The sequence below is a fragment of the Egretta garzetta genome, unplaced genomic scaffold, assembly GCF_000687185.1.
Source record: "Egretta garzetta isolate BGI_Z169 unplaced genomic scaffold, ASM68718v1 scaffold372, whole genome shotgun sequence".
In the NCBI taxonomy this organism is placed as follows: Eukaryota; Metazoa; Chordata; class Aves; order Pelecaniformes; family Ardeidae; genus Egretta; species Egretta garzetta.
This window is the reverse complement of record NW_009258889.1, coordinates 743,904-769,348: the sequence shown is the minus strand read 5'-3', so window position 1 is coordinate 769,348 and position 25,445 is coordinate 743,904. Positions and strand designations below refer to the sequence as shown.

Sequence of the window (25,445 nt, the reverse complement as noted above, 5' to 3'; positions counted from 1 at the left end):
ATTTATTACTGTACAACAACAGTTACCGCTTCTTCGTTTACAGGGAAAGTCACATCACAGAATTGTGGTTGCTTTACAATATAAACTTTTGCGTTCTCAAACAAAAGGCTTCTTTAAGGGTCCATTTCACATTCGTTTTTAGGGACCTGAAAACAACTGTCTCAACATAAGCCATACACTATAACTTGCAAGCAAACCAGAGTATTACAAAGTAAACTTTTATAAAGCTTCCCACATAACAACCCAACATAACGTTATTTTCCCTTCTGTTGGCCAGCCAACAACTACATCATATGCGAGTATTACACTGAGCAAAAATATGAAGTAAATCTGGGGTTTTTGGACGACACCAGGAACAAAGCTGGAAAGCCGTCTGAAGCATGCGATCATACACAGCTGAGTGATAACACTCAGCCAGCTGTCTCAGATAAAAGTGCTGCATTTCAGTGGCCAACTAAGAAGACTTGGCCGTATGCATTTTACTGGACTTGAGAGGACAAGGACTGATATGTACACAGAGCCAAAATGGGAGAAGAAACTTCCGAATCACAGTGCTTGTTCCACATTTTCTCCATGACTAGAGCTGCCGGTAACACCAATGAAAAAAGCGGAGACAGAAGATGTAGCAGAATCAAGCAAAGGGAGCTAGAAGCTTACTTTTCCGCAGCATCTCTCCCTTTAAGCTGTCAAAGGGACATGACTTTAGTAGTCGAGTTAAAACCTTGCCAGCAGGAACAAAAGTGAAAATTAAGCTTCTGGATTCGTTAAGAAGAAAGGGATCTGAGCTCCTACTTTCCAGCTCTCTCAGACGACAGAAGGGATTGAAAAGCAGCTCTTCCAGGCTTTTGTAGGCTGAACTTGTGAAATCATATATTGGCAGAAAAGCCAAGACATCAGGAGACCAGACTCTGCAGGCTCTTGGTAACCGCCACGGCATTTGTTAAGGCACGGGACTGATTATAGTTATAACTGTAACTTCAAGACAATAGCTATTCAATCTTTTCAAAATACATGAAAGATGAAAGATTATTTTTTTCCGTTCTTTTTTTTCCCTCTTTTCTTTTTTTTTCCTCTTTTCTCTTTTTTCTTTTTTTTTTTTTTTTAATAGGTAGATTTATCTACCAGATTCACATACACAACACTCTTACACCAGCTTGGGTTGGGAAATGAACGCTGTATCAGTGTTGACCTGGGAGAAGGGCCCACAGGAACAAATATATTAGCAGTAGCTACAGACAGACTCCACTGCATCAGAAATCTCTTAAGGCAATTCTGCAGAGAGCACGGGAAAGACCAAGGCCTCCCTGCCCTGCGTCATGTGCAGGGGAAGCCCTTGGGCCAAAGCTCAAAGGCTCAAGAGTGTTACTGCCTGGGTTGGGATTTTGCAAAGATACCAAAATTAACAGGACTCCACAAATCTTGCTATGTAGTAAAAGCCACAGAGCTTAATTAAAACCAAGCCTTTGTCTGCTTGCAGTTACAGGTTAAACTAAAATGAGGAAGACATTCCCTTATTCAGCATTAATGCACCAGTGCGAATCTGCCCCAGAAGGGAGAGTATCCCACCACAACACTGTACTGCTACAGTTAATAATCCAGGATGTGGCCCTTAAACAGAACAGGACTCTTCTAGACCAGTGGTCTCCAAACTGTTTTGACTATTCATCCCATCAGTAAAAACTCTTGAGCATGTACTCCAAATATAGGTGTATTTATTATTTATAAGATACATACATATACTACTGAGGTTCTTCCTGCTCCCCAGTGAATTGTCTTGCATGCACCCCACTTTGGAGACTACTGTTCTAGAGGACCATCCAAAAAACCAAAACCAAAAAACCCGCCAAAACAGAGAGATCAAGACAGACATTTGTTCCCACAAGCTCTTCAGCTGGCAGGGAGAGGAAGGCTGAGGAGTGGCGGGTTCCTCCAGGAAGAGCTCCAGTGCCAATCTCTGCCGTCTCCCTCCTACACCAGACATTGGGATGCCAGCTGATCAGCGATATCAAAAGCCGCTTCTTTGGGTTTTTTCCCTGTTTGCCTGATCTACCTGCCAAGTTCCCATACAGTGTTCATACCTGCTCCTCCCGGGGCCCCATTTGTCTCATACCCACAAAACATGCCATTGCAGCTGGGTGAGGATGTTTTCCAGCCATAACTTCATGGCAGTAAATGAAGTCCGGTGCTTCTGGGACAACAGGGTTGTGGAAAGAGGGGGACACTGATAAGAGACTTACCTCATCATCTTTCCAGTCTGAGAAATCAATCTTGAAGGAAGGCAGGGAGAATTGCTGGCTTACCCCTCTCTTGTAATGAACCGTCTCTGACTGCAGAGAGGGATTCTTTGTGCTGTATCTGAAGAGAGGGGGGAAAAAGAAAACTTGCTGTAACAAATGACTGCTCTCTGCTAGGCTCTCAGTCATTCACGCTTGTCTGCCTTTCAGGAATCACAAGTGGCAGCTCTAAGAGGCAGAGCTGGCAGGGGCTGGCAGCCATTCAGTGGGGATACAAAAAGGGAAGGGAACGGTCAAAGCAAGAAGGTGAGCACAAGGAAGGGAAAGCAGCGCAGACAGGCAAGGTCTGACTGGATCCATACTGACCTGCCTGGGAACAGTGGGCGTCAGAGGAGTACAGTGGGGTGCGGCAGCCTGGCAAAGGCTAGCTCACTAAATGCAGGGCCTAGGCAACGCTGGCTTTCAGCCCAGCACACGGTCTTATTTTCTGCAGGAAACCCAGGGAGAACGAGCAATGATCTAACAGTGGCAACACACAACCCAACACACTGCTGAAAGCTCTCCCATGTCTCCACGGGACAGCTCTGCAGTGAGAAACGCTGCTTGGCTTGCCATCATCCTGATAAGCAAGAGCCATTCTGATTCACTCCTCTATTCCTCACGTGCTTCTCCAGAGGTGTTTGCAGGGCTACTGACACCACTAGAGACACGCCAACCAGTCCTCCACACCAGCCACCTAAAGAAGAGTCACAGTTCTTCCCCTGTCTCAAGGCCCGGCACTGGAATGCCAGCACTGCCAGGCTGGGACGAACATCTCTGGAATGGGACCATAGCTACCATCCACCATCTTCTGCACCCAGAGCCCACCCAGCGCTGTCTGCCCCAAGAGAGACCTTTCACTGCCCACTGACCGTCACTACGGATGGTGTGATTCACAGTGGGCTTCAGTGACAAAACAGAATCAAGAAGTTTTCACCCCTTTCTGTAAGGTGACTTCTGAGCTGGATGTGCACAGCCTCTCACTATGCCAATGCTGGCACAGGAGAGGAGGCAGCGAACTGCAAAGCAAGGTGGGAACATCTGAAGCTGTTTTTACCACCAAAGCCCTTTGTTGTCAAGCTACCAACCGTGTGTTCAGAGCACGTTGACAAAACGGAGAGAAGGTGAGAGATCCCTTGCCCAAGAGGCTTACACTGCAGAAACAACAACCTCCCCCGGCACAGTGATGAGACAGGTCTAGCTCCAGCTCTACGAGAAAGACTCTAACAGCTGGTTACAGTAATGGGATGTTATCTCTTCTGCATGCTAACCATCACTTCCTAAGCAGAGCTTCACATGGTGAGACTGCAAGAGCGCTGGCCTCCGGCCACTGCACACTCAACAGCTACAAGCTCAAAGCCTTTTTGACTGTTCAGACTTGATTGCCACTGTTCTTGATTGACCAGACGGCCCGGGGACAGGCTCCAGGGACAGGTGTCACATTAGCACCAGGAACTCTAGGCTGAGTTTTCCTTAATTCAACCTGGGATATCACGCAGGATCCCCTGACAACAAGCTCCTCAGATTTTGCTGACTCCACTTCTCAAAGAATAACATGGGCAGTACTACCTGGATACAAGAAGATGATGAATATTTAGTAATTCATCTCAAATGCAAGGAGGAAAAACCAAGCTCCCTATTGGCATGAACTGGTGCCCTTCTCTGGAAAGCTAGTGTAGTTCCTTCACCCTCTGAGGATCCAGAAGGCTTATCAAGTGTCACAAGATCCACGTCAAATTCTGGAAGGCCGTGACGAAGGCCAGGTCTACCATGTGCACTCCACTCTTCCTGCCAAGGCAGGTGCATTATGTTATTTATGATAATACCTTACCCTCAAAGACCATTCTGCACTGCGCTGAAATTGTGCTGCTTTACTAGAAGGTCTCACTCCATCCTTTGCATTTAAAGCACGGTGTGGGAGAGAGCAGAATGACAGGTCTTTTATGTGTGAATTACAGAGCAAGCAATTGAGTGAAGTTTTATTTACTGAGTTGTCAAGCACAATGAATAGAGCAAGTCTGTATCTAGCTCCTTTTGTGGCGCTCTCAAAGCTTCCCAGCCCTGCAGAGAGGCACAATTCTCCCTCTACAGCTGGGAAAGCAGGGGATGGAAGAGTGACTTACCTAAGGTGACAGCAAACCAGGAACCTACTGGAAATAAAGTGCAGAGGAGAGAGTGGAGGTCAGAGACTGCCTGGATGACATGCACCACAGCAGTGCTGGGAAAGGGGTGTAAACATGCTGCTGATGAGTGCCAGGAAGGCCAAAGGACCTGCACTTACAACACCAGAAGCCCAAACCAGTCTACAACAGGAAAACAAGTAACGCTGTTCCAAGGAGGATAGGGTAGAACAATACTCGCATAGACTTGCTGCTCTCACCACCCCTGAGAAAAGAAATAAACCAGGTACATAGATGTTCTGAGCTGGAGAGTACAACAATATCAAGGAGGCTTCCCCAAGTGAAACAAGTGACCTTTATGCCTCGTACTGTGTGACTGCCTAGCCCCCACTGCCAAAACACAAGTCAGACCTGGATCTGAATATCCACACAACGCTGGAGGCCTCTGGTCAGCAGCCAGTGCAGAGGCTGCAAGCACCAGTGGGCCGAGAGCCTGGTGAATTCCCTGGAAGTGCTGGTGACCCCAGACGGTCATAGAGCTCGATCATCCTTCTAAGGTGATGCACAGGATCCACCACACAAGTACAGATACCTCAGGCTGCACAGGAGAACAATTTGGCAAGCTGTTACAAGCAAATATCCCATGTATTAGTGTCTAAGTGGTCTCTACCCATCCCCAGCCCTTTTGGTTGCCATCTGCTGTATTCATAAGTCTTCTATTCCCTGCCTATGCTGCTGTGGACTTACAGCAAACAACAGTGGAGAAGCTCCATAAAGCTGTGGAAACGTGTTACAGAAAAAGAGAAGCATGTATGAAGAATAAAGGACAGCAAAGAAGCAACGCATGCCTCTCCCTGCATAAAGGCTGAAATCTGAACATTTGGGCTGCTATTTCTCAGACTGCACCAGGCCAGGTCTCCATCCAGATGGGAGGTCTAACAAAACCATCTTGCAGCTCAGGATGATAGAGAAGTGGGGTCTGTCCTATTAGGTCAGGACCAAACCAAAATCCCCCATCACATTTTTTTAAACCTGTTTGTTTGCTCAGGTACCCCTGACAGCATGAGAATCACCAGCAACACAAGGTACTGCACTGCTGACTGCAGCACTGTCCCCCAGCTCTGTCCTCAGGATTCATGCAGCCCATCTCCTCCTGTAAGCTCTTTGACAGACCTTTACTCCCACAAAGCAAAGCTTACACTCTCATTGGCTCCTTCCTCCCCCATGTCAAACCTTTCCACCCCCCAAAACCAGCTGTGTAGCAGAAAAACGGCAGATGAGAAGCACTGTGACTACATCACAGTGATTTTTGAGAGAATAGGAAACAAACTAAGATTACTCCCCAGTCTCATTCCTCTACCATCAGCTGAGAAGCACTTGCTGCCTGCATAGAGAAACTCAGCCTGTGGCTCATGCAGGCTTCTCCCTGTACACAGTCCAGACTTGCTACCAGGCACCTGTAGACCTTAAGCAGCTTCCAAGCCACCCGTGGCATGCTAGTGTTCAGGAACCTCTGGCTAAGCAGAGTTAAACTTCTGTTGCTACATGCTCACTGGAGATGCAACACGGATGTGTGAGGGTGTTTCCCCTGCTCGCTCATCCCTGATCAGCGCCTGGGGAAGTTCTCAGCAAGGCACCAGTCCCAACTCGTGCAGACTTCTTCATTGCTGTGTTCCTCACGCTCAGCTCCACCTGGCACTGGGGCTGCCTCGGACAGTCAAAAGACGGTTGCTCTTACCACAAGCGCGCTGGGACCCCTGACTGAGAAGCATCATGCGAGGATCCTAGCCAGCTTGCCTCAGAGTTACGCAGAGCACTGTCCAGACCTCAGAGGAAAGCAGGATGCATGTAGCATGTAGCAATGTTGCCCCAAGGTACCATTTTTGACTAGTAATGGCTGAGAGACAGTCTGCGCTTTGAAGAGCCTGTGGACAAAATAAGAGTCTTCTTTCTTTAGTAACAGCTTTGCATGATGCATGGCAATTTGCAGTGAACTGAGGACAAGGCAGAGTTACATGAGAGCTTTAGAGGGTGCTGAGGAACCAATTCTTCCACTGCTGCAGGCTGGGACTGCCTGGCAGGCTCCATGTCCTCTTACAGGTGACGAGGAGGGAGCCAGTCATGTTCTGCTGGTGTTCAAAGGGGCCAGGAGTTGATGTGGAGCAAGCACGGTGGCCCCCCTCTCTCTGCCACCTGCACATTCCCTTTTCATTTTGGGCCAGGATCTCACAGGCCAGCTTTCAGGGAATAGGGAAGTTGAACAAGTGTCTCAACTCAAAGTGATTTTTATTGATAAAAGAAAGACTACCAAAACATAAGAAGGTCATAGCCCTGGGTCTCAGTCAGTTAGGCAAGATCCAGCCCAGAGAGGCTCCCACACAGAGTTTGGAGGTTAACCGGGTGCTGGGTTGGTGCATTGCAGTCCCTGCCAGTCCTCTCCTCCCCTCCTGCTTCCTCCCAGGACTGAGTTTCCACTCCAGGCCAGGAGAAAACAAACACCTTACCACGCAGCTGAAACCCTGCTGCCCGTATCCCGCTCCAGCACCTGCAGACCTCTGCTTTCAGCTGCTGAACTTACTGGTGAGAGCACCGCGCTCGCGACGCCAACCAGGCTTCAAAGCTGGCAGCTGACACAACGGCTACGCAGAGAGGCAGCAGGGCCAGAACTCTTATTAAAGGCAGAGGGTTTGTCTGCTTGGTGAAATCTATAGAATTTAGCTCTCCAGCCTGTGAACTTTGCACACTACAGAGTTCCCCTGGGGACTGGCGTGTCTGCCTGGATCAAAGCAGGCTTCGGCTTTACAGCTTGCGCCTAGCAAAAACCGGCACTCGCCTCTGGTTTCTTCACACAGAAGAAACCCCTCTGCACAAAGAATTCATATTAATCACCACAGTCCACAGCCAAAAGCAGCAAGAGCACCTTTCAAAGGCCCTGAATAGACAGCGGCTATTAAATAACCAAAGGAATATCTGAGTGCCTCTGTCTCTCCTACGCAAGCTTTAGTGAAACAGCCATGCGCTGAGCTACCCATTTCGGTTGGATTTCATTTTGTGAACCAACTATTCAAACTTCCACATGCAGACAGAATATATAATCATTGCAGTGTCATGTCCACCGTCAGCTTAAAAGACTGCGGTAGGATGTTAGCAATGAGTGTAGCAGGCATTGCAAAACAAAGAAGGAAATGAGATTTAAAAAAAATCCCATTTGCACATCAGCAACACAAACAGCACAGCCCTGAAAAAGGGCAAGGATTGCAGAGCTAGACTGACCTATTTTCATTGTGCTTTCTCTTTATAATGAGAAAACAGAGCTTGACAACATTACTAGGATAGGGAAGAGAACCTTTTCTGTCCAAAGAGGAAGATCTTTTTTGTAAGAATGGGCTGCAAAACTCAAACCTCTCATGTCATATTTATCACCAGCTCCTGATCTGCCTGGATTGCTCATGTCTTTAGAGCTGGCTGTTTTATGTGCTTCCAGCTACAGGGCTGGTTTGACTTCTTCCCCTGAGGAAACAACCGCTGCTGTCATGTTTTAACTACACAATCCTTCCTGCTAGTCAGCAGGATACCTACAGCTGGAAAAGTCCCGGGGGCCCTCCCAGAAACAGGCTAGTAGTGTGCACATCAAGGCTTTTGCCAGAAAAGGAAAGGATGCATTTGCAGAGCACACACAAAAAGAGAATATGAACGTCTCTGCAGCCTGCTCCAAAAACCACACCTGTCTCCTAAACCAAAGACATCTAACAGTACGAACACATGAACCAGTTACTGCAGGAGAAGGCAGGCTATGAACTGGGAGTCCTTCAACTGTTCTCTAGGAGCTGCTGAGGAGTACTGCCAGCCCTGCAATGGAAAAGCAATCAGAGTACCCTCTCATTTATCTGGGGGGAAATCACATGCTTATGGGCACACACTAGCGAGTAGTCGACATATAGCTCGCACACCTGCATGTTCTATGCCTCCTATATGCAAAGGCAGAGATTCTCATGCCATTTAGATAGGCTCATCCAGATCACCCAGCCGAGACAGCTGAACCCTTCCTTGCTGCACATGCTGATCGCCTCTACTGCAGGCACGGAGCTGCTTCTCCGGCTGGCTAGTCTTAAAACTCAGTTAGCATCATGGATTCCAACAGCAAATTTCTCCTTGTTTGTAGGACATTTTTGAAGCTGACAGGTACTGCTGTGCCTCAGGGACACTGAGCAATACAAGGCTTGTCCTCACAGGTAAGCAGTCAAGCTGTTATGATGGTTTCCCCAACCAGGGTATTCCCTGCTTTCTACCCAGCTGCCAGGAAGCTGAAGCCAAAGGAAAGGACAAACTGAGAAATGTCACTCTCTCCAAGCCAGCCAGATCACAGACCAACTTCCCAAGAGCACAAGGGTCTCTGTTACCCTTGAGGTAATGCACCAGCCTCTGAGAACTAACACATTTTAGTCTAAAGAGTCTTTAAGCTCACCATGAAGTAACCAGGCAAAAGATACGCAGAAGGTGAGAGCAGCAGTCCCCTCTAGATTTAAACTAACGTCCATTTCATCCAAGAGAAGCTTCTACAGAGATCTGCACTAGCACCAGAAAGTGCTGGGTACCTTCCCCTGGGCATGGGGCTGCAGAAGTGAATCTCTACAATCACCAACAGCCACACATGCGCCTTCTCCAGACTTCACTGGTCAACTGTGGTGATGATACAGCTCCCAATGAAACTCAGAGTTCAACAGTTCAGGACAAGAGGCAGGCAGCAGTTGGGAGCTACATGTTCCCAAGATCTTGGCTGGGAAACGGTATAGTTGAGCATATCTCCCAGCACAATTACCTGGGAAAGTCTACTGAACGCTCCTTTGAGACAGGTTAGGACAGGCAGCTCGTACTGATAAAGCCACCAGCTTTTAAACGGAGCCCAAACTATTCCAGGAGGAAGCTTCCTGGCTTGCAGAGGGAAAGGCTTCCCTTTGGTCATGGAGACCAGCTAATCCTGAAGGCAGGCCCATGACACACAGAGAGTTGTGGCTCTCAGATAAGCAGATGCTCTACAAACAAGCAATGCCTCTGCTCAGGGAAAGCCTCCCCTCCCTCCTCTCACCCCAAAATGTATGAACATAACATTCCTAGCAAGAGTTTTGCACGAGCGGGAGCACCGATACTATCAGGATCAGTGGTTGTTTCAGCAGAGAAGCAAGAATAACTTGTTTAGCACTTCTAAGGAGCCATGCTGCAGGCTGGGGACTAGGAGAAAATTTCTGCTTTTGACAAGGGTCCAGAAAGTTTCTCCTGTTCTAGGATTTAGCATCAATTTCGGAGAGTGGAAAAAAAAAAAAAGAAAAAAAAAGTGTTTTGTTTTAAAGAACACCTTCTTCCCAATCAAGTGCTGGACACTGCAGTAGAATAAGTTTTGAATTTATACCCAGTGCAGCTTTTGCACATGCTTCTTCCTTGAATGTAGCTGTTAGCACCAAAAGAAATTGAGAAAAAGGAAAAACTACCAGCCCAGGCAGGGGCAAGCTGCATTCCTATTAGTGCACTAAAAATGCACTCGCTCCACTCAGAGCTATAAGAATGCAGCCCAGATTTTTTTTTTTTTTTTTTCCACTAGAATTTGAAAAGAATAAATCAAAGTAATTATAGCACTGCCCTTTCAGAATTGCTGCAAAGCTGAAATCAGAGCTTCAAAAGGTTTTTACTAGCAGCCAGCAAATCCAGAGAAGCAGAGATGCCTACTTTGGGCAGCTGCGCTAGCCCCAAGACGTGCTTCGTGAGCCACTTCCACATGGAAAAATAGCCTGGGTTGAATTAAAGCAGCTTATAAAGTCTATATTTGTATCTCACTTCCCCCAGCCCTTATTACCTACACATCTGCATGAAATCAGGATCATGCCTTCCAAAAGGTTCCCTGGCTTCTGGTGCAGCCCCCCACACCCATATAACATTTATTGCCCAAGAACGCCAAAGCAGAGACAGACAGCTCATCACTCCTATACTACAGGGCAATTAAAGTTTGATTTATTAAATAAAAAGCCAGCAGTGGAAGTGAGAGCTGAATCAGTGCTTTGACTTTTGACATAAAGGTTTAGTGCACTGAGGACTGCTGCCACCCTAGCAGGGCAGCACGGTGTCGTCAGCTACGATTCGTTAGCAAGGTAATGACTGCTGACTACTGATCCTGGTTTCGTGCAGAGGTAGGTAGCGTTCATGAACAAAAGCTTCTTCTCTGCCATCCGAACAGAGATCCGTCTCTCAGTGAACCATGGACAGGGTGGATTAAAAAATTTGTATTTAAAAAAAAAAAAAAAAAATTCTTTGAAGTTGACATTTGCGTCAACTTTCAGAAACTCTACCTAGGAATTGTTCAAATTAAATTTAAAAAGCAATTAGGTAGTTCATGTTTGCTGCATGAGCTTTAAAGAACAGACAACAGCACTGGTGACAGTCACTGGCTTAGTGCACAGCACTGAATTTCAGTAAAATGTGTCCTGAAGTGAACCAGAAACTGTGTTTTCCTCCTCCAATCAACCGACGGTTCTGAGAGGAGAGTTACCAGTTACAGGAGACTGAAAACACACTGTCCAGAAACAGTTAGTTATATTCGGTAACTATAATACCTCCATTAAGCAATTATTATTCAAGGCACAACTTGAAAGACAGTCTCTTAAGAGTCCAACATAGAGCATTTTAACCAACACGAATGCTACACTGCTGGTCTCGGGTGATTCAGTTGCATTTCCATCCCAACACAGCTTGGTTCAAGACACAGGTTAAAAAAAAAATAATTATTTTTTCTTTTTGGAATAACTTTCTTTTTTGCCATTTTGAGATAACAAAATGCAAAACTAGGAGTCTGAAAAAATACATTTTAAACTTTACAGACTTAAGCTCTTCGTAAAATGTAATACAAAGTTTGGTAAGAAGCTTACACCAAGTTGTAAATACAGATGTTTCATTGTTACTGACCAGTGACAGACAAATCCTCCTTTGAGGTAAACCAACAAGTGAATATCCAAAACAAGATTAAAATCAAGATTTAAAATAAGACTTGCTGATTAAAGCCATAGCTGAAGTCTGGCAATGTAAATACATCCACCCTGGCCATAGAGGCCCTCGGTTCTCCCCATTAGCCCATAGTTTCCTTCTTAGGTCAAAAAACAAGGAGCACTGCAGGGCAGCACAAGGGACACTGGCCACCTCTCCACGTTGTACCTGTATTAGGAAAAGAGGACTTCAATCTCCAAGGCTGCCATTCCAACACCTTCACTAGCACTAAATTCACAGGAAACCTAAGGACCTAAGAGACAGAACACGGAAACTTTATCAGGATTTCTAAGGCATCCTGCTGCATTCAGCTCTCCTCAGGAAAAACTGGATCTAAATAGAAAGTGTTTTCAGAGTTTGTCAAGAGATATTTTTCAAGCACTTGAAAGGAGCTAATTTATTGCCTCCCCAAAATGAAGGCAGCCATAGGCTTCAACAGGAGAAGGGGCCTAAACAAAAATTCTGGATCAGGATATCCTCCAGTTTGGAGGAACGCACATCTGGATGGGAGCATTGAGCTTGTCTCATGTCTAAAAATACACTATTCATTAGTGGGATGTTTATACTTTGCATAAAACACATAAGCCATTTGATGGTTTGTCATACATATTTCTCCCTGCTGAAACCTCTGCAGAACCCTTCAATAAAACATAAGTTTACCCCCAAATCCAGAGCACCACTGCAGAAGCCGTCAGCACTACGTGCACAGAGCCGCTGATCAGCCAAAAGCCTCTACTAGAGGAAGCCAAGAGCTTCTGCAGCCTGCATCTTCCTTTACACATAAAACAAAGAGAATTCTTTGCCGCATGGCCATCGGAAGCCTGCCATAACGTACCAGCAGCTCACAGGTACCCAATTCACACGAGGGAGAGCACGTTTCAGCCACCTTAGATCTTAATAGAGATGAAATTTTTCGTAGTCTTATGGGATACAGTGTTGATTGGAATGGTTTAAATGTGCTGGTTTAGATAAAAAGGTTTTGAAATCTATAGGGATGCACTACCAGGATATGAGAAAGACTCCACAGATGATGTTTTGACCATTCTTTCTACAGCTAGCCAAAGGCTAATATGTGCACCTGGCAGGAAACGCACAGACAGGGTTTCAGGCAGTAAATCCTCCTGATAGCCATCTCACAACAGCCTGTGTTGAGGTGGTCATTTATCCCAAAAGGGGCTTTGGGTGGGCCTCAATTGCACAGATTCGCTATACAAGTGTCAGGCTGAACTTTACTTTGGTGGCCCAGATGCTCCCATCACAGGGAACACAGGAATCCAGTGAGTTAGGTGATCTGGAAAAAAAACAGGTGGTATTTGAAGGGAAGGGTGGTTGTTTTTTTTAATTTCATAGAACATCTTGCTGACAAAGCTGTGAGTTCCTCTCCTTTGTTGCACACAGAATGGCTTCTCCACACCCAAAAAACAAACCAAAAAGGGAACAAGAGAGGATATTGGGTATGTGGGAGAGGGAAGTGAAAGTAATATTCAAAGCTATCAGAATATATAAAACAAAACAGAAAAGAGATTTCCCTCTCCAGCACCATTGGCCTCGGGGGTGATTAACAAGAGATGTTTGACAGGCTTATCACCGGAGAGCTCCTGTGCCCCTCCACACACCCACAAGCCCAGGACTTACACAGCCATGCCACCAACAAACTCTTCCGTAGCCTGGCAGTAGATTGTGATGGCAACACGGGCATCCGCATCAAACGTGAACTCCAGGCTGTACAGGACTTTCTGCTTCCCATTCTCCTCAGTAGGACTGTCAACATCATCTTTATACCTGAAAGACAATGTCAGAGAATTAGAATGTGTATTTAGGAGATATCATCAAGATCATTCCGGAAAACAGGACAAGAGTACTCCAATCTAGGTGTTCTGGGCAGTCAAGGCATGATGGACTTCCACCTCAGGCTTCCCAGGAGATCCATTCTTTCCTCTGAGGAAGGTTCTTCAAAGATTTGACTGAAGTCATCGAAGTGAATTATGTAATGACGGTGTTGAGGGATCTCAGTCTTACAGGGCCAGGACACAGAATGAGACAGGAAGCTGAACTCTTGAACATCAAACCCTTAGGTGAAGAAACATTCTCCCTCCTTTTAAATCTTCACATTAAGCTCAGTATTTGGGCTAAAGAAATCCTGCATGGGCCTGAGAAGTCTAAATCCTAGTTCCTTTAACTCTGCAAATGAAATGGTGCACAACAGGCATAAAACACAGTTTCTCTAACACAAAGAACTCCTGAAGCACGACAAAAGGTACCGCCAGTATCACACAGAAGACGACGTTCAGATCCAAAAGCATCCAAATATAGGAACTTCAAATACCCTTAAATGTACAGATCACCAGCTAAACCTTCGATGCTGCTAATGACTGAAGCTTGCACACATTTACTGTGATGAACAAAAATTAGCACATTCAACTGCATAACGAACACATGACAACCAATACAAGAATGAGTTTAAAAGTTATTTCAATTAACATAAAGGTGAGTCGTAACTTGACTATGGGCTACTGTACAGTTGGATGCCACTGTGTGATCACTACTACCCGGCACTACTCCTTCTCCCTACTGCTGGAAAAAGCAGGTAACAAATCCGGTGAAGAAAGTGGTGTGAAGCAAGCTCCAGGGCAGCAAGCTATGGCCGTGAGTGAGTTATGGTGTGCCAAGAGCGGCCAGGGAGACCAGCAGATCCTGGAACAAGCAGCCAACACAAGACACCATGAGAAGATCTCCCCTGCCTTGAAGTGCAAAGTGACAGAATGGACGTGATTCAGTGAAGGGCAGAAGCAGATTCTCATACATAAATTCAAATCCCACCGCAATCCTATGACTGTAGGTACCACCGTTAGTTCACACACCGTGCAGGAATGGTGAATGCAGCAGGTTGCCTTTGAGAGGTGTTCAACACTACTTGATTTACCACCCAGCTCCAGCCTCACTTGTCTATCAGTATTACCTTAATTGCCACGATGCCTGGGCCAAAGCCAAGCAGCTAAACTGTTCAGGAAAAGCTTGGCACCATCTCTGACTTCACGGTATCAGTCAGCCTCTCCCTTCATTAAACAGCCTCAATGAATGTGCTACACTGTTGAAAATACGCAGAAATGGGCTAGGCATACCTCCTCAATTCGATCTAAAAATTGTCAAAGGAATCCTTATTTACCGAGTTCACCGAGATGTAATAACTGTTGCCTAATTAAGAGGGTTCCAGCATGAATTTTACTTAACATCACACTGAACAAGAACGAAATGTTCAGCTTCAGCAATTTAATACAGAAGGTGCAAAACAGAATATGAGAGCAGGATAATAAAATATCTAACGTGCATACTTGTACTAATGTTACCCTAGCGAATCACTATAGCATACACTTGCATTCCTGTCTGTAGGACTTGGAGAGCTCCAAACAAGACTTTTGCCAGAGGTTCACCTAGGTCAGAACAGCAACTCAAGTTAGAATACACCCAACATGCTAGGACAAAAAAGACAAATCTCAAGAACTGAGAGTCTGAACATCTGCAGCAGCCTGGATATAATATACAGTATAGAGCAAGATGGTATTTTCACACACGCTAGTTGCATTCAAAGAATAAAATCATGGCACTTGAAGGCTGTAAACAAGAAACACTCTAGTCAGCAGGGCAGGTCTGCCTAAAAAACATGGGGGTAGCATCAACATTTTGTGCTGGACTGACCCAAGAACACAGATGGCAACAATCCGCTCACAAGTGTTGTGTGTGTTCAAGAAAGCAGGAGCACAGCCTTCTGGAAATTATCTCTTGCTGCACTGCTCTCTGTTGATCTGAGGTTGGCAGCGAAGGATCCGGGCTACCATACGCTTGCCACTTCTTCCAGAAGAAGTAGGGTGGGGGAGAACCAGCACCCTTTCCAGGCAAGCACCGATGAAGGCTACTTCATAGACCTATACTCACTGCATATATAGGTACGTATTAAAATAGAGATGCCCGGCACATGCATGCATTACAGATTGACAGCACAGATCTAGATACCTATAATAGCCCCAAGTAAAGAGCTTGAAGACCTGGGGGTGGGGGCAGATCACGCAAAAGCAACATGTCATCAGTAAAACTACTGCCTCTTTTGTCCTCTCAGTGAAGTCACAAAAAGCATGCGGGTTCCCAAATCACCCTCCTGCTCCCAACTTCACCTCTGTACCTCCCTGCCAGCACTCAGAACACATTTCCATCCTTTCAAGAAGAAAAGGGGTTAAACCTAGACTAGAATAGATATGTTGCCCTGGGAAACCACTGAGGGGCCACTACCAACTGCAGTGCCTGGAGAGAAGGTTTCTGGAGGATGCATCTGCAGGGAAGTAGGAGAGCGAGAGCCAGAGCCCTGTCTGCCTGGAACAGCATCACTCGAGCAGCAGGCAAGGTATACGTGCCTAAATGGTGACGGTCACAGCAAGGCTGTGTACACATCCTCCTGTTGCAACACGCCTGGTGCTGGAGGTTAAGAAAATCATCTGCCACATAGCAAGGAGTTCAGGTGAGAAAAGACTGCATAAGCAGCTATGCCAGCTGGTAGCTGGACCAAGGAACAAGCAAAGACTACTTCAGTGCATACTTGGAGAGGCAGAAACGTCTCATGTTCCACCTTAAGGTGCAGGAACAGTGGGATGTAACTTCAGGGAAGTAACAAGACAAAAATTGCACATTTCGCATTCCTTCTTTCTTTGCAAGGGACGTGGCAGACAAGCAGGTGGTTCAGGAGTGGTTCAGGTGGTTCAAGAGCTCTTCTGTCTCCACCTGCACTTGAGGTTCACAGTGTACATTTAGTCAAGCCCTACAGACAGCATTGATGTGAGGTGGCCACAGATGCATGCACAAATTTAGAAATCAGTGACTTTGCTAGGTGTGCCCTTTGGTCATGCACACAAGTTAATCACAATCATGGGTATAGAGCAGAAGAGACTGACCACCTTCGAGAACAAATAGCTGATCCAACGTTATGATGAAAAAGGCAAAGCAGGATGACCAAGGGAGCTGAGGCCACCTGGTCTGACATCACTTCTGGATAAAGCAATGGAAATGCTGGAACTTTTTGGTTGTCTGTTAAAGAATTAAAATATAAAAGTATAATTAACAGCAGCCATGACAATTTTATAGAAAAAGGTCAAGTCGAACCCAATTTCGTCCTTTGAGGAGATTAAAAAGTTTGACCAACAACTTAGACATGCAGGATAAATGCTAAGTATTGCTTAACTTAGTATTGTGAGATACACATTACAACAGTGTCAGAGCAGGCATTAAATGAAGTATAAATTAGCTGACATCTCTATCAGCATTGACTTTCATGGGAGAAGACGATCAGCAAATGGAGGCTTTCCTGTCTGGGGGTTCTGCAGAGATCTGTGCAGTTTTAACGCTATCCAGGGCTGCAGAGCAGGCAGTCCCAGTACCCTCACCATCACCACCTCCACCGTGGGCTGAACAGCTCCAAGGACCAAGGTCAGCCCCTCTGTGCTGGAGAGGGAAGAGAAGGGATTTCCATTCTCTCACTCACAGTGACTCACCTGCTTCCCCTTGGTCCCTACCATACACCTTCTTAGGCCCTTATCCAAAATGCTCGGTGGTCTCACTACCCTCCATGATATCACTGCTGCTACAGACACATTCCCAAACCACTACAGCTGCTGATTCCTTCAGCACTTTTGTTCCAGGATGCTATCTGAAGCCCAAAGCCAATGCTGAAGCAGAGAGGCTGTCGCAGGATGCAACTCTTCCATGAAACACATTGCCTCGTGAGTTACCTTCCTCCTGCAACTGGAAGTGTTTTCAAGGTAAGAGTAAACAGCCAGTACCAGCCTGTCAGGTACTTCAGCTCTGAAATAAAGCTTCCAATCCAGGGCCAAAAGAGGAACACCAGACAGACACAATGCAGTCTTTTTCTGTTAGTGGTTAACAGCAAAACTCATGCTACCCTCCTCTGAGGTTCACAGAGTCTCATCCTGCTAGAAATCAAGCACTTGCATGAGGTGTTGAAGACTCAGAACTTCAACACCAATACCCACAGGTTTACTGTTTCCCTCCAAAGCTGCTGTAAGTATTCAGGATTTGGCAAAGCTCAGAATTCTGTCTGGGCAGAGCTGGGCAGGAAGCCCAGAGTGGACATTTCCTCATATTCCTCCGTAAAGCCCTACGCTCCAAATTATGGATCAACACGCTCTTCACAGGGGAACAATGAATTTTCAATTAAACACAAGGAAAAACAAAAAGCTTGTGAGGACTTTACCATCAGAACCTACTTTACACCTAGACACTTGGCTTGGCATCATTTTATTTGGCAGAGGAGGTGGTGATGTTCTGGAACTAGTTCTGGAAAGAATGTGCGAGCCTCAACCACTGGTTGTGAATAAGCCAAGCTGGAGAGGGCACAAAGTGTCTTTACGTGCACAGAGGAAGAAAGGAAAAGCCTCTAGTCCAGAACGGTAGAAAAGCACGAGACTGAATGTGCCCTTGGGGACAGGCAATTAAAATCTCATTTGGGGTCTACATCAGTACAAAATTAAATAGAGAAACGTTGGGGGCGTTGTTGTCAGCACTAACACAGCCGCAGCAGCACAAGAACCTGTAAGAGCTCATGAGGCAGGGAAAGAACCAACAGTACCAGGAATTAGACGGATGCAAACCTAGACACTAACAAGATACAGGGACACTACATTTCAAATAGTCCAGAGCTGCAACTCTGCTTGGGGGGGACAGGACGCACAATCACAGAAAGCAGAATGACAGAACAGTACGCACTAACCCCCACGAACTCCTCCATTCACAGCAAGGCCTCTCCCAGTGAAAAAGCCACTTCCCATTTGGCTTCTGAGAGATGTTACACTGTTTACGTGGATGCCTGCGAGGAGAACAAAATACCCTTTCCATAGCAAGTGTGGGAGGAAAACAAGACTTTTTCCTAGAGAAGTACTTCCCCCTTTAGCTGAAAAAGCCAGACAGCATTCAGAACAGTTTACCAATCGTTACTTTTTCAGACGTTCTTCCTTCTTTTCCTGTTCGATCGGTTTCGAAAGCACAGGTATTGCTCATTAAAAAAAAAAAAAACAAAACCAAACCAAAACAACCTTCAGTTGTCACATAAAAACAAACTGAGGGTTTTGTGTGTTTATGACTCAAATTACTCACGTTACACCATGCTCTCAAGAACCACCCTGGCTGAGAGTTGAAGCTGGCCCCCTGCCAGTACTCCAGCCCAGCGCCTGAAATGCAGAATTCAGAGCGACTCAAGGATCTTTGAGAAATGCTCTGCCTGGACATTCGCCCAGTCGCTCAGACCAAAACAAAGCACTGTATGCTGGGCCCCTGCACTTCAGCCATCTGTTTGAAAGAGGGCAGCCGCAGGTCGAAGTGTTAGCCATTGCATTTAATCCAGCTAGTGTTGTGTTAGATCTCAGCACAGAGCAGCGAAAGGTAACCGATCTCCATGATTATCCAGACCTCCTTCCCTATGCCATAAGCCATCTAAATGAATGAATAACACTAGGACCAAACTTTATCTTGGCAGCAGGAGAAACCCAAGGAAGTTTCACTCAAGGCCAATCACTCTTCCTGGCCTGTGATTTGCACCAGAATCAGCTACTTTCTGGCTTTTCCTTGCACAAGAATCCAGAAAGGAATCTGTCTGTAGGGTTTATTGACTGACTAATATCTTCCGTTCATGCTAATGATTTCATGGCTTTGTTTACCACTCTAGTCTGTCCTGTAGAGACAGATACATTGCTGGTCCTGTTTGGAAACACAGATTGCTCAAGTCCAGCGATAAGGAGCCTATAAACCACCTGAAATCTCTGATCACAAGGGAACGCAGAAACCTCTAGACATATCTAGCAATAAGGATCTGGAATTCAGCTGTTTCTCCAAAACCTTATCAAATACTGTTTGGCTCTGGATGACAGATCGCTGGGTTGAATAAAATGAAAGGTTCAGGCAATAGCAGTACCTCACAAGTCGGAGGGAGTCTTTGCGGATATTCACCAAACTTCTCAGTGTCTTCACTGGCTCATGTGGAGCTGGAGTTACATAGGGAAACTGGAACAAAAAGGCAAATAATTATCCTATTATTATACTATAAGAAGTAGCAGCATGTTAGCTGGCATACAATTTACCCAAACCAAGAAACATCTGCCTGTAAATGTACTCAGTACAACAGCCACAACGAACAGTAATAAAGAATTCTATTTACAGATAAACTAAGCATGTGTCAGGGTGAAAATGCTGCTCTGGCCCAGCAACAGCTCATATTGGGAGTACGCACTTTAAGAAAGGGCATTTTCACAAGCTCTTTTTCTGCACCCTGAATCCTCGGTCTGGAAAGCCTTGCTCTCACAAGCTTTTATTTCCACTAAAGAAACCACATCCAGCTTGAGCAGAAGAAATGCAGCTCTTTCATGTGTGTTACAGCATGCAAACAGTGACTTGACTGCTAATCAGCATGCTGAAGCCCTGGATTACTGGGGGAAACTCTTTTTATTCTGAAACAATGGGGCAAATGTTCTGGAAAAGAAAGAGACAGGGATAGGGGGCCTCATTCTATTCTACAGTCAAGAGACCTTCTCTCACAGATTGTCTTTTAAATAAAGGACAATAATGCTTCAGACTGTAATTCTCCTTACTGGTCACAGAATCTCCAGAGAGAAATGCAAAGGAAACCGCAACCTGTACAGCTGCAGACCTGCCTGCTGGATCTCCCATCTGCTCAGCAAAGTCTGAAGGTGAAACACCCACTCACACAACTGCCAAGTTTGATAGGTGCTCAGACTGGAGACACAGCTGTGCTCCAAGTCAGAGCAACGGCACGACACAAAGGTACAGAGCTAGGGGACAGGCTTTCCAGCAGAAGGTTACTCTGAATGCATCAAGCAACAGTGCCACCACGCAGCCTCGTTAGGGTTGGGGTCCTTCAAACACACATCTACCAGATGCCCTGCAGTGATGTAGAGAGAGTGACTGACATGGAGCCACGGTAACAGGGACCACCAATACACATGCTTTCTTGGAAATGAGGAGCCTGCTCAACAGGCAGCCAAATGCTGCTGCAGCTGGACTTCAGGGCAGCTCCAGGACACAACCCTTCAGACTTGTCCCCTCAAGTCACAGAAATGTATTGGTGGGGCAGTAGCAAGACCCTGAGGGAAAACGTGTTTCCTGACCGACACGAGGATGCCACAGAAGACCCCGTGCCACAACCATAGGCAGCAGAGAATTCACGGGGCAGCAGCAACTACTTTCCTTGCACCCTGACTGCTCGGTACTGTGGTTGGTAGCACTGCTCTACACAGAGCAGTCAAGACCTCAGTTACTCCAAAGCGAGAACTTGGCCCAGGTCCAGAAAGCAGTTTTGCTGCTCTGTGTTCAAGCGGTTTTTTCCTTGAAGATTAATCAGAGCTGCCAAAGGGCATTAACTTTACATAGGCAAACTACATACCACGACAGCCTCCCTCTCTTAAACCTATTTGGCAAACGTCCCACTGTGTTAATAGCATTCTCACCCACTCCCCTCTGAAGAAATTATGAAATTCAGTGCCGGGATGTCTGCAAGGAAACCCAGGCTGAGACATGCAGGCAATTTAGCTCTGCAAGGCTAATCCCTACAGCCATAGGCACATCGGATATTTAGCTAACAGCTGCATCTTCTGCTTTTGTTGGAGCGCTGTGCAGCTGCTAGTCACAGAGCAAAGGAGAAGTGGTCAGCTTTCAACCACTGTCCTGCACAGGGCCTGTATACAGACATGGCGTAGGGTACATGATGAGCATCCCCATGTCTGCATAGCACTGTTATGTCCAGAACAATTTCCATCTCAAGTCCCTCCTTCCTAATTCTGTTGCTCAACTACACTTTCTGCTTGAACAAGGGCTTTCCGGATTCTCCCCTGCCCTACCCTGCAGGGTCCTGTTAACTAACTGTGGTGCTGAGAAGACCAATGGCACAGCCTGAGGACAACTCAGAAAGCAGAATGTGCTTGACACTGGTCCAATTCAAACATCGACTCATCTTGCCTCAGTTTCCCCCATCTGTAAAACAGGGGTGATGCTGAACTGCCTCCAAGCACTACAAGCATGAATTAACTAATAGTCACAGTTTTTCTGAAGATGAGAATCACGACATCAATTTTTCATTTGCATGTTTTGAAGCTGCAGAAGCAACTAGGAAAATAGCTGGCAAAGCAAGCAGCTCTTTTCCCTTTCCAGCACCCTGAAAACATCTCCAAATGGCTCCTACTCTGTTACCTTTTGGTTCTTTTTAAGCAGTTCTGAGATGCAAGAGAAATCCAAAACATAACACTTGCATGTAATTCCTACCTGTCCCCCACAACAGCGCTATTCCCTGTTCACAATGAAAGAACCAGCCAATCACTTGAGCAGGTAGCTTTCCACAGTCTTATAAGACACCTGTGACTCCAGAAATACCTCCATGTTCCAACGGGGAAAACTAAAGGAAAGACTTTCTGAGCAGCCCACCTAGGTTGCAAAGTGAACAAAAAAAATCACCAAATATCAAGATCTGTCTTAACACTGCCCAGTCAGGCCACTTCTTTATACAGAGAACAGCATGCACTGAACATTGGCTGGAATCCATCCGACATGCCCAGGAGCCCCGTGAAGTTCAGGCTCCAAGAGTGGATCAGCTTCCCAGCCTTCTCTCTGCGGCATGTTTTACACTCACTCGGGCAGGCAAAAAATAAAGAATTAGTCCCAAAATCTGTGCTCCTGAGGCCCTGTCCTTCTTCTGCCACTACTTCTTCCTTCTGCCCTAATTGAAAATAAGCCTAGAAGGTGAATACTGCTTCTTAGAAAAACTCTGCTTGCATCTGAACAGCTACAGCAGCTGGTGAGCCAGGACACGGGGTGGGGGAACGCTCTTGCACCTCAGACTGGAATGACACTCCCCAAGTAGCGAGGGTCTCTTAGGTCTGTGCTACCCTCCTCTATAAGCCCTACTCAAGATTTTCCAAACCAGGCAAAAGACAAAAGGGTAAAATGGACAGCATATAGGAACTTGCCTGAACAGGTCTATTCCCAAGGAAGTTTAGATCCATGTTCTCGCCAAAAAGGTAGCCCTCGGGGTGAGGGGTGTCAAACTTCTCGCCTCCCATAAAGAAGTGACTTGCAAAGTAGTTTCCTAGAAAAAAAAAAAAAAACACAGGGGAATAAAAAAAAAACCTCTAAATGAGTGCTCCCAGAGAACAGCTGGTCTGTGCAGTTTTTAATTCACAAGTATAAAAGAGCACAAGACATAGAAAATACTTGCTAGCTCACTCCTTCCCTGTACTACTGATGGCCACTGTCAACAGTAGAAAGGGGGGGGGGGGGGAACAAAACAAACCCTAGAATAAATCATTACAGTGGAGACAATTCTGTTTTAACTTGTTTTCCAGAGAAGGGACAGGGAGCAGCAAGAGTCAGCTCTTTCCAATATTGTTCTGATGAACTCTTCCTCTTTTCTCCATCCCCCAGTGCAGAGTCCCATCCCACAAACACCACCGACCTGCTCAGAGAAGGACGAGGCTTCCTCCCACTGCAAAGCCTGTTGGGCAAAGTTTGCCCTCCCTCCCCTCTTTCACTCCCATATCCCAGGGTGAGAACCACACAAAATCTTTACTGCGAGTGCTAGAGACTATATGCCTTGATACAAATTTAATTAATAATATTGGCAGTTCTAAATGCAGAAACGTGGACGTCTGGAAGAGATAAACCTTGGGACTGACTAAACTGAACTTCAGCTCTGAAAGCTTCACCGCAGATTTGTTTCATTCATCTTTAAGGTGATGCACTATAGTGCAAATTTCAGGAGACGCAGTGTGTGCAAGGTCACTGGGATTCTGGAGCACGGGATTAACCGCAAAGTCAACCGAATCGATTCAGATGTATGAGAGCACCACAAATGCAGCTTCCTCCTAGAAAGACACTCTCAAATATGAACTTCACGGAGTTACAGTTTCAGAGAAGTAAGTGTCAGGAGAGAACTAAAATAAAAGGCTCCACCCAAGCCATTTCCCTTGAAGTTTCAGAGTGGGGATTTTTCACGCACATGATGAAAGGACTGAGCCAAACGTACATTTGCTTCCCTAGGTGCAATGCAGAGACAGCATAAAATCTGTTTTAAAACGAGTCATTACAGAAGCAGTAATGGTTATGGAGGCATTATGGAAGGATTTGCAGTTCCTCTAGCTAGGAGCAAGCATGATTTACTCTGAAATGGAAGGGGTTTCATGAATGGCTCTGCTTTTTCCATTAAGGCTTTTTTCCTTTATGCTTCAAGAAAGGCTCTTCTTACTCTGCACAGATGGCAGTGCTCAGCTATTGCTGAGCTCAGCTTACAAGCATCCAGATGTTTATATTACAGAAACACATCCTTCTTTCCAGATACAACAATCAATTTCAGCGCAGGTCCAGAATCCACCCCGAGTCTGTCCTACAGAATCCGTGTAACAAAATGTAGGTGCTCCAAATGACAGGCAGCCTTTTCCCACCCCTCCCAGAAGCAACAAATTACAAAACTAATCTGCATATAATCTCCAAGCACAGCTAGCTTGATACAGCCTCTCCACCCAAGATACACTGCGGTGGTTTATGCTTATATTAAGGTTCAGCAAAGCATGACAAACGCTGGGGTTTAGGCATAGATTCCTCATTTTACATGGGTCAAGTAGGATTGTGTTTTGGAGCATTTTATCTGATTAACTGTGAAGACAACTCTTGTGCAGGATGTCTCCGTACCGCAGCAGCTGATTAGCTGGGATCAGAGTCAGACAGCTCCCTTATAGTCCATGAACGAGACGTCCTGGGGCTCAACCCACCTTGGTAAACCTGTATTCCACAAATTCAGAGGAGACATTTTTCATGGAAGAAGTTCTGCATCCCACATGCAGAGGACGCAGAGCCGCAACAGGCAAGGAATGATCGCCACCACTGAGACCCCGTGCCTGTGGGGAGCCAGCTGTCCGGGAGAGCATCGCCAGGCAGCCTCTCCGGCACCTTGGGATGAAAAGGTCTCTGGTACAACTGGAATGACACCGAGATGCGTAACTAGCATATTCAAGGCACCTGCCACACTGCCGTTGCTCCACTAAGAACTACTTTTGGGATCTCTAACAAATTGTTAGAATTCCTTACAAACACATGCTACCCGCTGCAAAACAGCGGCACTTATCTAACTGGAAACTACAGCTTCAATTCCACGTTCAGACTGAAGGCTCCCTTCACCTTCCTGCTAAATCACCTCCTGCAACGTGAAAGAGGCAAACAAGAAACATAGTCAGTGCCAGTCACAAAGAACACGAGGAAAATCACTTTGAAGAGCTCAGAGGGGAACAGACTGGTGAGCAGAATACCCCTGGGTTCCCCCAGTGCTGCTACGGATACAAAAGCCACCGCATACACAAGCTCTCAACAGCAAAACTAACAAACAAGGGTGGCAGCAAACTGTCTTTGCAAATTTGTAACACGGTTTTTAGTGGCTAAAAAAAGATATTCTATTGCAAGCTTTCAGAAACCAGTTGCTACCACAACACATTAAGTTCAGAGCTCTCAAAGTAAGACCAAAGTCATGCATTATTCCCCTCAGCCACTGTCACAAGCAACTCAGTTTGCTGAAGTTGGCAACAAAATGCTTTAAGAAAGCACTTCTGTAAATATCACACCAAGGACTAAAGGGACGAGGAAACTTCAAGAAGGAAAAACTGAGGTATCCTGTTTTCCCGTCACTGTGACGTCCATACATCTAGGATTTTTAGTGTCTCTAAAATGTTTAGTGTCTCTAAAAGTCTTGAATGTATTTTCTATGCATTAAAATCCTGCTGCAGCTCCACCTCTAGGTTCTATCTCCAACTCCATTACAAGGACAGCTTTAGCCAGAATACCACACCTCTTGAACCCTGTTCCCACATGGCCCCCAGCCTATAAAACAACTTTGACCCACCTTACGCAGGTGTTGCAAGGTGTTACACAGAGCTCTGTAGCTAGGGACACAAGGGGGATGCTAAGCACCATCGTC

General features: G+C 46.0%; 1 protein-coding gene across 6 annotated transcripts in view; it reads right to left on the bottom strand.

Annotated features, from left to right (window-relative positions):
- Positions 1 to 24,327, bottom strand: part of MGRN1 (mahogunin ring finger 1) — a 48,995-nt gene extending 24,668 nt beyond the window's left edge. For 4 of the 6 annotated variants that reach the window (XR_004841350.1, XM_009634033.2, XM_035889659.1 and 1 more), the window contains exons 1-5: positions 24,250 to 24,327; positions 22,453 to 22,571; positions 19,392 to 19,480; positions 13,058 to 13,204; positions 2,238 to 2,355 (exon numbers count right to left, since the gene is read on the bottom strand). Coding sequence is in view for 5 of the 6 variants with exons in the window: in XM_009634033.2 (XP_009632328.1) it covers positions 2,238 to 2,355; positions 13,058 to 13,204; positions 19,392 to 19,480; positions 22,453 to 22,545 (447 nt within the window). In the remaining variant the exon portion in view is untranslated. Of the gene's footprint in view, positions 1 to 2,237; positions 2,356 to 13,057; positions 13,205 to 19,391; positions 19,481 to 22,452; positions 22,572 to 24,249 lie in introns of those variants that run through there. The other 2 variants (XM_035889661.1, XM_035889662.1) reach the window with 2 other exon arrangements.
- Between the last annotated feature and the right edge of the window lie 1,118 nt (positions 24,328 to 25,445).